The following is a 12,761-nucleotide window of genomic DNA, read 5'->3' as shown; positions in this document are numbered from 1 at the left end:
TTCCTTTCCATCCCCTCCTCATCTCTAGCTATGCACCTGTTTGGTCTAAACTGGCAGCTCCAGGAGAGTGAGGGATATGGAGCATTTGAAAATGGAGGAGGGGGAAGAGATACAACTCCCAACACCTTTATGGTGTCGACAGACAATGGTGAGTTTCTATTTAAATACTTTTTTTTTTTTTTTTTTATCCTTTCTCCTGACAGGAGAAAGAACGTGGGAAAAGTTAAGGAGAGGTAAGGAGAAAGACATTTAGCTTCAAACAGAAATATAGAAATCACTCCAGAGGCCGAATAGAGTTCAACATACCCAGGGTATCTTCTCGTTATCTGGTTTAACTAACCCTAACAAACGAGATCCCGCTAAGCGGTCCTACGACGCTGGTTATCAACTCGGTAAATCAACCCAGGATTTCTCAGTCTGGCTGTGAGCTTGTTCAGTTTATGCAGTTTATGACCAATCACAAACATGGACAAGTCTGTTGTCAGCAGAGCGGCACATTTTATAACTATAATATTAGACAAATATGATGAAGATAAACACATAATCCAGACTAACATTAACACAGTTGAAGCTGCCAAATGCAGGAAGGACAGCTGGCATAATAAAAAACTCGCGATGTGTGAATGCGTATATTAACAGACTTTTTAATTTAATGGAATACTCAAAAGACAGATATAGTTGTCTAGCTATAAATAGCTGTTAGAAGTGTAATAGATGAATGGAGTACACTTCATTATGCCCTTTAACAAAAATATGGCGTGTGTGACTATTTCAGCCTTCTTTCAGCTGCGTCCCCGTCTCCGGCGGTGTGAAACAGACTCAAGAGCAAGTAAAAAAAATAAATAGAAAAACAGAATTCAAAGCCGTAAACACCCACATCATACAGCCAGCTGTCCTTCCTGCATTTGTCAATTTAATCTGTGTTGCTCATAGTCTGGATTATGATTTAAATTTCTTCATATGTGTGTAATATTACCATACGATCCCCGCACAGAGCTCTGATTAGTCAGTAGGCGGTGCTTTTATACGAGTTGATCTCTTATCTGAAACACAACCTGCCCCGATGCAGGTTAGCTGTTCAGTATCAGTTACCATGGCGATTTACCCCGGTAAGAAGTGATCCACCTTCGTAGGATGGAAAACCCTGAAGGGTTAAACCTGAAGTTACCTCACTAACCGCAAATCCTGCTTGGTAGTACAGGCCTCAGGTGCCTGAGGGGAAACCTCAGCCTGCTGTAATATTTTAATTGTGCACATCCTCATATACTGCAACATTGCAGGACAACACCCTGCAATTGTGATTTATCTTCAGTGCCAATGTGGGAAGTAGTTATTGCAATTAATGTATGTTGTCTGATATGTAGATTTAAAAAAAACATGATCTAAGTGGCATTATGTTTCCTCCAAAAGGATATTTGCATAATTGGTGTATTTGAATGTAATTCTTAGTTGAAATGGGTTTACCAATAAACACTCCCTCTCTCCATCCTGTCAGGTAATTTGAACATAATAGACTTGAAATGAACACATCCTTTCACAGTATAGCCTGCAGTGTTTACCTGGCGTTACCATCTGCCAGTCTCTGCAGAGTATCAGAGGTTAGAGAGTCTCTGACTCGCTTTGTTTTCCTGAAATGGGAGAGAGAGATTCTGTCGGTCTTTCTCAGATAGGGAGGAATGGTGAAAAGTAGCATGTAAGTGGCATACCCAGCCATTTTTCAGTGCTGATGTTTTTCTATCATGAAGTTGAGGTTTAAGTTTACCGTCGCTTTACCAATGATTGGATGTGTCCAATTGTGTTATTTGGTCATCCAACTGAGTGTCTTGTAGCAACAGCAAAATGTTTTAATGAACACGGATCCTTCTGTTTGCGAGGCGGTAATTCTAGTTGGTTAATGGTTCATTGTGAAATATATTTGTTAAATGATCTTAATAATGGCCTAATGTTACCTGTGTTGAGTGAGTGAGTTATTTAGTTTGCTAGTTGAAGGAGAAAACAGGTAACATTAGGCTGATAATGTCTCTAGGGTTTGCTTTGGTGATAAGTTTTACTGTATGATGGTAGTTCTTGGATGCTAATGTTGAGCCGGTAGCTAGCTAGCTATCATAAAGCCGTGCTTTCGGCGTTTATTTTCATAGTGACCCTGTCTTTCAACGGTCTGAATGAGACAGCAAAAGAAGGAGAGACATGTGATCAGAGAGGGGAGAGGACGGGAGATGGGGAGACAGTCAGCAGCAGCTGGACTCAGTGCCTGTCGGAGGCTCTTTCAGTGTCACTATAGCCAGAGCTGCTGCAGTACAGCAATACAATAGTGTCCCCCTTTTTGTTTTTTTGTGTCATGTGTCTCCTCAGTCTCCGTCTTTCACGGTCTCTACCGTTGTGTCTGTGTAACTTAGCCGAGCTAACCAACCGAGTGACGTCACAAGCTAGAGTACTGCAACATGGCAATGCTCTTGTCACAAAAATGAAACGGAATATTTTTATTTTCTTTCTTTTAAATGCTGACAGTTGTCATGTTTGTTATATAATTCACTCATTCATATAATTGTTGATTAGAGTGGAAATCCATTTAGTAAACCAGCTTGACTTGGTTGAATGTTTCATTTCCACTTTAAATGAGGGCTATTAACTGTAAGTGTTGGTTCTGGGAAGTTAATTTACCTCAAAACAATTATCCTCTGATTTACAGACGTCTCTTTATAGATCCATAGCAACGACCTAATTGGCGTTTTTCAGTCCAAAATGGCAGCAGCGCTATCACAGAGCCATCTAGCGGCTGTTGTCAAAAAAGCAGAGTTCCGTCTCTTTGCTTCTACACATTTTTGGCCGTACTGCTGGCCCCGCTGGAGTTAAGGGAGGCACGGGAGAACCAGAACCAGGACTTCACGGGGCAGACTGTCAGACCCTGCTGCAGTTAAATAAGAGGTTTTCTAAAGAGACTCTACCACTTTTATCCGCCAAAATAAACACATAATGAAAGTATAAAAAATGTAGGATGTTGTTGTTGATACTATAAACATCTCAGACCAACAGACTTGCCAACTTTAGTTTTTTTATTCTTAAAATCCTCCCATTTGCCACATGAACTTAAAGCAGCTCAGCTTTCTCAAAAGATGAATGATGCTCAAACAAAAAAGAGTAAATGGACTCTGAGGGTAGCTTCCCTCCCACGGGTCAGATTGAATTGAGTGAGAAAAATCAAGTCCTGACTCTCTTGAACATTGTTAGTCCTCAATTGCTTCTGCAGAACTTAAAAACAAAATGGTCTGCTTCGGCTGTGACAGAAAGAGACGGAGGCCATAGTGAGTGTGTTGGGTTAGAGATAAAGATGGATGTGTGTGTGTGTGTGTGTGTGTGTGTGTGTGAAGTGTGTGCCTTTGAGCTGGGTTTAAAGACTTGTGTCATGTGTTGCAGCTCATATTAGTCTATTAAACACACACACACACACACACACACACACACATACGCACACATCTGAGTCAGTGTTGGTTTACTGCCCAGATGACATGACTTAAGCTGTTAAAGTGTAATGTTTTGAACAGGAAAGGCCTATGAAATTACATTTACTTGGAACCATTCCATCTTCATAGTGCACACTATTTACATTTAATTACAGTGACAAAGATCCGGTTCCCAACTGAGACAACTGTGAGTGAAGTGTTCTAATTTACCATTAGACTTTAGCCTAACTTTAACCAAATTGAAGTTGATGGGTTAGTAACCTTTTCATAAGACTTGTTGCATGAGAACATGTTGGAGAGTAACAGCTCAGACTATTAAACCAGTTGATGTGGCCATTCATGGCCAAGTTAGCCATGATAAAAGCAGATACATCAGTAAGAATGGTAAATACAGTTTAAATATCATGTTGAAATATATTTTCATCAATCCAAAAATTTCTTTAAATTAAGAGCCCACCAGGCACCTTTGTTCAGACATAGTGTCTCTTAAAAAACCCATATTATGACTGAGCATAAAACAAATCTTTCCAGGGATTACACACTGAGACGTGATTCAATTATCTCAAGACTGTGTGGCCAAAGGCTCCCCAGAAGATTACACATAAACCAGGACAATTCTTATTTATAACCTAGCAGGGAAAACAATGTTCTTTATGAAAGCATGTGTCCAAATATGTATTTCATCATATATATATACTGTATATACACCGATCAGCCATAACATTAAGACCACTGACAGGTGAAGTGAATAACATGGATTATCTCGTTACAATGGCACATGGCAGTGGGGGGGATATATTAGACAGCAAGTGAACATTTTGAACTTTGAACTTTGTGTTGGAAGCAGAAAAAATGGGCATGCGTAAGGATGTGAGCAACTTTGACAAGGGCCAAATTGTGATGGTTAGACGACTGGGTCAGAGCATCTCCAGAACTGCAGCTCTTGTGGGATGTTCCCGGTCTGCAGTGGTCAGGACCTACCAAAAGTGGTCCAAGGAAGGAAAACCGGTGAACCGGCGACAGGGTCAGACCCGAGGCTCATTGATGCCTGTGGGGAGCGAAGGCTGGCCCGTGTTGTCCGATCCAATAGAAGAGCTACTGGAGCTCAAATTCCTGAAAGAGTTAATGCTGGTTCCGATAGAAAGGTGTCAGAACACACAGTGCATCGCAGTTTGTTGCGTATGGGGCTGCAGACCAGTCAGGGTGCCCATGCTGACCCATGTCCACTGCCGAAAGCGCCTACAATGGGCACGTGAGCATCAAAACTGGACCACGGAGCGATGGAAGAAGGTGGCCTGGTCTGATGAATCACGTTTTCTTTTACATCATTTGGATGGCAACGAGTTCGAGGCGTCGACTCGGCCTCCAAATTCTCCAGTTCTCAATCCAATCGAGCATCTGTGGGATGTGCTGGACAAACAAGAGATCAATCTTATATCTGCAAATTTCAGCACATTGGTGGAGCTAAAACTACTACCAATACATCATTTGCATTAAATGATATTGTTACCATTGCAGAAATACTATGGATGAAAAGAATAAATAACTCTGTTTTATCTGTTTTCTTCTCTCTGCAGGTAAAATGTTTCTTCTAGAGAACAATACCATAGACACGGGAGAGGTGGACGTGGGGAGACGAGCCATACAAGATGTCCCACCAGGCTAGTTACACACACACACACACACACGCACACACACCACACACAATGGCACATCGGCACAAAATGTATAAAAATATATTCACGAAAGCATAATACACTCAGTTGCCAGTTTATAACGTGCACCCAGCTGAAACACATGAAGTCTAATCCAACAATCCTGCAGTAAATCCTACTTCTGTGTGGTTCTGATCTTCAGTTTTTTGTTTAAAGTGTATTGGAGAGGTCTTGATTCAACTGTACGATTGTGTTGGAGGCCGCAGGTTGTGGGGCTGTTGAATTGTATCTCGTTATACCAACAAGTGTTTCCATTATTGTGTCCACCCCATTTATATCAGTGGGGATAGGCTAAATAACAAAAACATCTCTCTGTGTTGGGAAATACAATAGACATCAAAAAAACAATTGTACTATAATAAACTATATAAAATTGTACATAGTTTATTATCTGACATATTGTAATAACCATGAGTTTTGATGCCTGATTTTGACTCCTTGGGGTTTGTTGTTCTTTGTCCAAGGTGTGTTTTGGAGGTCCCAGCTGTATATTGACCAACCGCAATTTTTGAAATTCAACATCTCCGTCCAGAGAGACGCTCTTGTTGGGGTGTATGGACGCAAAGGCCTACCGCCCTCGCACACGCAGGTTGGTCGCACAAACACATGCATGAACATGCACATACGATTACATGCTTGTTTATTGGTTCAACTCAAGCGAGTCACAAGGGAGTTATATACTAAGCCTAGTTTATCAAGCCTGATGGCCCTTTCAGACATGTAGCCCTTTACATTAATCTGATGGTGATTTAACATGTTCTTACCAGGTCTGACCATAGTAACATTCCTCTATCATTTTCACTAAGGCCAACGCATTCTCACTCGTCAAATACTGAGACTTGTTCAGTGGCGCTTATACTTCAAACTATGATGCTCTAGGTACCCCTCTAGTGTCAGATTTGGACGTGTCAATATACGCTCCTTACATGTGTAGTGTCTTTTCAAAATATGCGTCCATCTTCACAGGAGGTTAGGCAACAAAAACACTTAGGTTTAGGAATAGATTGTGGTTGACGTTAACTTAACTGACTAACGACTCGTCACTAGCGAGTGACTCAAGACTCGTGAGTTGCTAGTCAAGTGACTCATGGGACTAAAGATGCTAACGAGTCAAGTGACTAACGACTGACATGAGAAGGTAACTTAACGTTTCGTTAACTTTTAGTTTCAGTGTTCTCTTGGGTGAAAGTCCTGTTTGTTCAAATCCTAAAAAAAAACCTTGTACAACCATAGTAATAGTCTAATCGAGAGTCCCGACTTAACGTTCTGTCATTCAAATTGTGTGCCCCCATTGGAACAATGAGAAAATGACATCACTTTAACAGATAGATGAAGTGGTGGGGCTTAAATCACCAAGCCCCACCAACTGTAAACTATGTGAGCATACAAGGAAAAACTCACAAAAAAGAACCTTATCTGGGAAAAAAAAAAGATTGTGCAAATCAGAGAGCAAATCCACCTTTAGGACAGTTAAGTGTGAAATAGATACCATGGTAAAATGAACACTAACATGGGCCATGACTCTAAGATAAGATGTTGTGTAAGAAAGGCAAAGTCCACAGTAAAAACACTGTGTTGAGGATGGGATTTAACCAGCGCAGACCTGAGCAGAAGCTAGAGCGGTGTTTTCATCTGTCCCCAGAATGAAATCTTATCACATCAGATCATTGGCCACCACTGTTTGAGATCTCTGACATAGTGTTTAAGAAAGCCTGCCCTCAACCATCCACAATCCTTTGGCCCTTCTACTTTTAAAAATACCTCCCAAAATGTCAAACCCCTAATCCCTTTTGCAACTTTGCAAGTGTGTCTAGGTCAAGTGCTGTATGGATTCTTGGTTAATAATGAAGCAGATAAGCTTCTTACAAACCTAAACTACCACTTACATCTTTGTGTGATGAATCATGTCTTCTATCAAGGGACTAATCCACTTATCTGTAAAAGACAGCTTCATACAATGCCACCCCTATCACAGCTCAATGTTAGCACTTTAGATAATAGACAATGGTGTGCGTGTGCGTGTGTGTGCGTGTGTGTGCGTGTGTGTCCTTGTCATAACCTAATCCATCTAAGTACTCATTTTTTCTTTCAGTGTGGATTTTTTAGTCTCATCACCCTTGTGTAACAATTGTTTTAGCTGAGAAAACAGTGAAGCATTTTCTGGGGTAATTGAGCTAATATGAATATGTTAATGAGCTCGTAACCACATGCTACTGTAAATGTCTCTGTGTCCATCTAACTTTGTGATTAGAACATTTAAAATGCTGTTTAAGGTCAAATGAAACCATGTCCATGTCATCATGCTAACATCATGTGTGTTTATTATACTTTTGGGTGTCATTTCATGCCACGTCATTACCGTGAAACAGTCACGGTTATGTTTCGGCATCAAAACTATAGTAATGGCCACATTTGTTTTTAGGCAACAGAATCACTTAGTTAGGTTTAGGAATAACATCGTGGTTGGGGTTAAAATAAGTACGTAAACTAAGTAAAATATAATGTAACAGAAGTACGCAAAACAATTCACAAAAGTCACTGATGTAACTTCAAAATAACTCAACAACACTTTTGGACACGAACAGCGGTCTCCTGGTTCAGAGTCCTGTGTTTGTTGGACCCATCCACCTCCCCTCCCACCAAAATAAGCAGTCTCCCACTTTTTATTCAACGTTGTATACCTCTGAGCATAACATATTCACGCTGATATGTTTACATTGCAATCAGTAGAGACTACATGGCTTGAAATGACAGGCCAAAAGCAAGGACGGCGTTGTAATTGCACGCAAAATGACTTACAATGCCGTGTCATTCATACGCCTTTTGGTGAGACTGGGCTGGAGTTGACAGTGGGGCTAGATAAAAGGTCAGAGGGTTACCAAAATCCGCATGACTCTGAATGTCATAAATAATCATATTAAACTTAATGGAAATCTGGCTAGTTGTTAAGATTGACGAACTCTTGGACTGACCACCAACAAAAATGTAACATATACTGTGCTAAACAACTCTAAACTTTCAGGTAAGTTTGTTATGGTACGTGTCCACAGGATCTGCCCTTTCCACGCTTCCCATTCATGTCTATGTAAGCAGCCGTGCAATGCATTATGGTAGGGTGGCGGCGCGATTCCAGAGACGGAGCGTCACGGCAGCCGTTCCTCATTTGCGTAAAGTTGGGATCTAGTCTACTTTATGCAAATCACTGGCGTCCGACGCGACTCGCGACTGAGCAGCAGCTCACGGAGGGAAAGCGTTCGTCCAAACCGGAGCCTACCTTGTGTCTAGTGACGGCCCATCAAGCGTCCAATGCTGGGAAGCGGTGCGTCCCCTCACGATAAAAAACACCCTGGTGGATGCGTACCATTACAGTTATGCTAAATGTTCTTGTACTGAGAAAAATATCTTCCATGACTTCGATGTGTTTTTGTCTTTCAGTACGACTTCGTGGAGCTACTGGATGGTAGTCGCCTCATTTCCAAAGACAAACGAGCGCTCAGTGACGCGGACGCAGGACGTGCACACCCAGCTGGTGCACGTGAGGAGGAGTCTGGAGGAGGAGCCCGGCACACACGCTCAGTGAATGTGCACGAGGCTGGCTTCATTCAGTACCTGGACACAGGAATCTGGCATATGGCATTTTACAACGACGGACGCAACACAGAACAAGTCTCTTACAATACCATCGTCATAGGTGAGACTAAAGCATTATACTTGTCATTAGAGTGAATACTGTACGTCTTGTTGATTGGTGAGTTACTGTAAGTGTGTGCAAGAGCATTTTTACAGTACACATAATCCCTACAACATCGAATGACCTAGTCATTTCTCATGTCGATGGATTAAAATGCCACGATCAAATTTTATCGAATGCAGCACTCAAACCTAACAAAACGAAGACAGCCACATTGCTTGAAATTCTCAGGTCATTTACTGCCTTTTATAATGCGGCTTCAGTGCTAGAGTTGGTCTGATAGCCGGAGCCGGACTTTATCTAATATACTTTGTTATTAGTATTCAGATGATCATGTACAATAGTTGGTCAAATACAATCTTCTCAAGAAGTTTACATAGAAAAAGAAGATTATAGATGTAAGGCCTGTAATTAGTGATGTCCCTGATGTCCAGATCAGACATCTTAAACACTGGTTTTACCAAAGCTGTTTTAAAGGAAGAGGGGAAAGTAGGTGTGTTGATTATTCTGATTGTTCTGTGAGAGGGGTATGTCTAACAAATATGTACATTGAAAGTCATAGTATAGCATTTAGTGATTGTTAAAAATTGGAAATTCTTGGAACAATTGGAAATCAGGGAAGGGGGGTTAGGGAATGCTCTACATCAATGAGTTTCCTCACAAAGATAGAAGTACAATAGTGTGTGTCCGTGTGTGCGTGGGCAGGAAATGGCCAGTTAAGTACGGCAGAGAGCCAGCGATGGTGTGTGTGTGATAGAGAGAGAGCGAAAGAGAGAGAGAGAGAGAGAAAGAGAGAGAGAGGCAGGGTAATTGGATGTTAGAATGTGTTGATTGGACTGACTGGCTGTAATTACAGCAACCACAGAGGACCGATGTTGTGTGCATGTATGTGTTATTTCTTAAAATGTACAGTTGCATATCCAGCCTACCCAATCAACATGCATCGTTAAACCACCTCTCTTTCTCTCTCTCTATTTCTCTCTCTCTCTCTCTCTCTCTCTCTGTCTCTCTCTCACTCACTCTTAATCAGAGTCAATTATGGAGTGTCCTCAGAATTGTCATGGAAACGGAGATTGTCTGTCAGGAATATGCCACTGTTTCCCAGGATTTCTGGGGCCTGACTGCTCTCGAGGTAAACACACAAACACAAATACAAATACTCGACCACCCACAGAGAGGCAGCAAGTGTTGGGCACAGTCATTTGTTAAATTTTAAGACTTTGACTAATTGAAAATTTGGGAGCTTAAGAGGAACTTTCAAGGTTCAAGTGTCTGACTTAACAAGTCCTTTTTACAGCCAGTATTTCTAACTGGTCCATCTCACTGCATGTGTTTGGTCCAGCTGCCTGCCCAGTGCTGTGCAGTGGTAACGGCCAGTACTCCCGTGGCCGCTGCCAGTGCTACAGCGGGTGGAAAGGAACCGAGTGCGACGTGCCAGCCAACCAGTGCATCGACATCCACTGTGGAGGACACGGCATCTGCATTATGGGTGCCTGCATCTGCAATACTGGCTACAAGGGCGATAATTGTGAAGAAGGTAAGACTAATATCCTCCAAGGACAGACACAGACAGGTACATGAGTTACATAAATGTTATGTATATGTCATTGGCAGTAGTTAGCCCCCTTCCTTTGGGACACTTTGACACGTCCCTGCATTCTTTTTTTCAATCACTGACATGCTGGAATTCGGTAAAGACGTCACAACATAATTGAATGTCAACATAAATAATTGATTTAGCGCACATTTATCGCGACATGACATTTACTTTTGAAACAGAAACATCCATGCAATTTGTTATAATTGGATAATAATTCATAATCCGTTTGAATGAATGTCATGTAGTATTGGATGGATAAATAAACTGCTGTAGTTATGTTAATGAGGAGTATTGAAGATGGAAAGCGGACGCTGGGCTTGATTGTTCCTTGTTCAGCTTCATTGCACATTACGCAGCAACTCATTTTTCTTACAGCTGTTGTGCCAAAATACCACAATTTGTTATTTCTGCAGGTTTAGATGTAACATTTTGCTGCTCTGTGAAATAAGAACAAGTTTTCCATATCTGGGTGAATAATGGTGTATAACCCCTGCAGCTTTTGTAATTCACCTCATGGTATGATCTTTTTCTGCACAGAACAGGTACTTGTTGCAGGTACACGCTACTGTATGTACTGCAAGTTTGAAGTCATTTTATAAAGTTGACAAGCTACTAATCCCACTGGCCTGCATGTAAATATCAGATAATATCAGCCCTAAAATGCAGCTGCTGACAGCTAGTTTGTAAAACAGCATTAACGCTATATGGTAAATTAATTTACTCTAATTTCTCTGTCTCACACACAAATACTCATACAGTACATGGTTACTGTCAAATTGCTGACAGGTAGTTGGCTAAAGTTGGCTACAAGCTGTACACTACACTAATTTAATCTGAATTGATCAATACTAATCTGCTATTCGCTGGTTGGACACACACACACACACACACACACACACACGCACACACACATACCTACACAGAGAGGTTGACACTCATTTCCATACAGGTACATTCATATCATCCAAGTGTGTACAAATGCAGACACAAAGGTGTGCACATGCTGCGTATACATACACATTCATACAAATATGCAAATGCGTATCACAGGAGACAGTAACCACATTAGTTTCAGGTTAGTTCAATCCTCCATCACACTAATCCTTTGTGAGTGAGTATAAAGAAGGAGAGAGAATTTTCCCTGAACAACAGAGCCTGTGTATGTGTGTGTGTGTGTGTGTGTGTGTGTGTGTGTGTGTGCGTGCGTGCGTGCGTGCGTGCGTGCGTGCGTGCGTGCGTGCGTGCATGCGTGCGTGCGTGTTTTAATCCCATTTACGGCTGCTGAATCTGCAAATTATGTCAAAGATGCCATGTAGGATTTCCACAGTCAAATTGTTGCCTAGAGTGGTCTGAAAGAGTTAACGTGCGTGTTGAGGAGGAAAGATGACTCTGGTATTGGCTGATGAGTAGTCTATAAAAGAGGACGGGATTCAGGTGTGAGCCCCTCTGCTGACCTTCAGCATCAGAACAATAAGCACCTTTGTTCGACAGCAGCTCAGTTGCGTTAATATGCACGTTCCTTTTGCTCCTGCTACATGTTTAGGAGAGCACAGCCTTGTGCTGTTGTTGTTGAATCTAGTTATTTGGAAATATGTCTGTAAGACATTATATTGATTATTATTATATCCCCCTTAGTTAACCATAACCATGCATATTAAGTTTATTATATATTACATATGGAAGTACTTGCGTGTTTAGTTCTCTTTATTCAGATTAAACCAGTCAACTAACAGTCATCATCATCAGTGTTAAAACTCTGCTATAAAACTGTCAACTGGATCCATTCAGTCTCTGTTTCTCCTTGTATTTATGTCACGCCCCAGTCTAGGGGTGCGGAGGGAGAAAGAAAAGGAGAAATGGAGATTGAATGAAATGCAACAATGAACATTTATTGTTGTACACAATGATCAAACAACTATTTACAAATAAAGTGAAGCTCGGGCTCAGAGTGAACCAAAAGCCAAAATATAGATAGACAGGAGTGTGCTTGTGTGTATATAATATATATATCACTCAATCATTTATTATAGGTGAATATTTGTACTTTTCATACAAAAATGTGTAATATATGAATATATATATATATATATATACATATATATATATATATATATTGAGTTTGTTTACAAGAGCTAAATTTAGTAGCCATCCCTCAATCCGGGTGTTAAGACTTCTGGCTCACTAATGTTGGCTAGTCGTGACTTATCATAGCAGAGCATCCTTTTTAATATTGTTAAAGGAGGGCTGTGCGCATGTTATGGCAGTGATGATACCACCACTATCACAGGCTATAG

At 41.1% G+C, this 12,761-nt stretch overlaps 1 protein-coding gene across 9 annotated transcripts in view; it reads left to right on the top strand.

The window, feature by feature from the left end:
* The window catches only part of LOC119485982 (teneurin-3), a 387,301-nt gene that overhangs the window by 270,499 nt on the left and 104,041 nt on the right, over positions 1-12,761 (top strand). For all 9 annotated transcript variants that reach the window (XM_037765855.1, XM_037765854.1, XM_037765852.1 and 6 more), the window contains 6 exons: positions 29-148; positions 5,039-5,122; positions 5,641-5,765; positions 8,612-8,867; positions 9,898-9,999; positions 10,210-10,404. In XM_037765855.1, the coding sequence (XP_037621783.1) occupies positions 29-148; positions 5,039-5,122; positions 5,641-5,765; positions 8,612-8,867; positions 9,898-9,999; positions 10,210-10,404 (882 nt within the window). The remainder of the gene's footprint in view (positions 1-28; positions 149-5,038; positions 5,123-5,640; positions 5,766-8,611; positions 8,868-9,897; positions 10,000-10,209; positions 10,405-12,761) is intronic.

Source organism: Sebastes umbrosus, chromosome 3 (assembly GCF_015220745.1).
Source record: "Sebastes umbrosus isolate fSebUmb1 chromosome 3, fSebUmb1.pri, whole genome shotgun sequence".
NCBI lineage: Eukaryota > Metazoa > Chordata > Actinopteri > Perciformes > Sebastidae > Sebastes > Sebastes umbrosus.
This window is presented reverse-complemented; position numbering and strand designations above follow the sequence as displayed.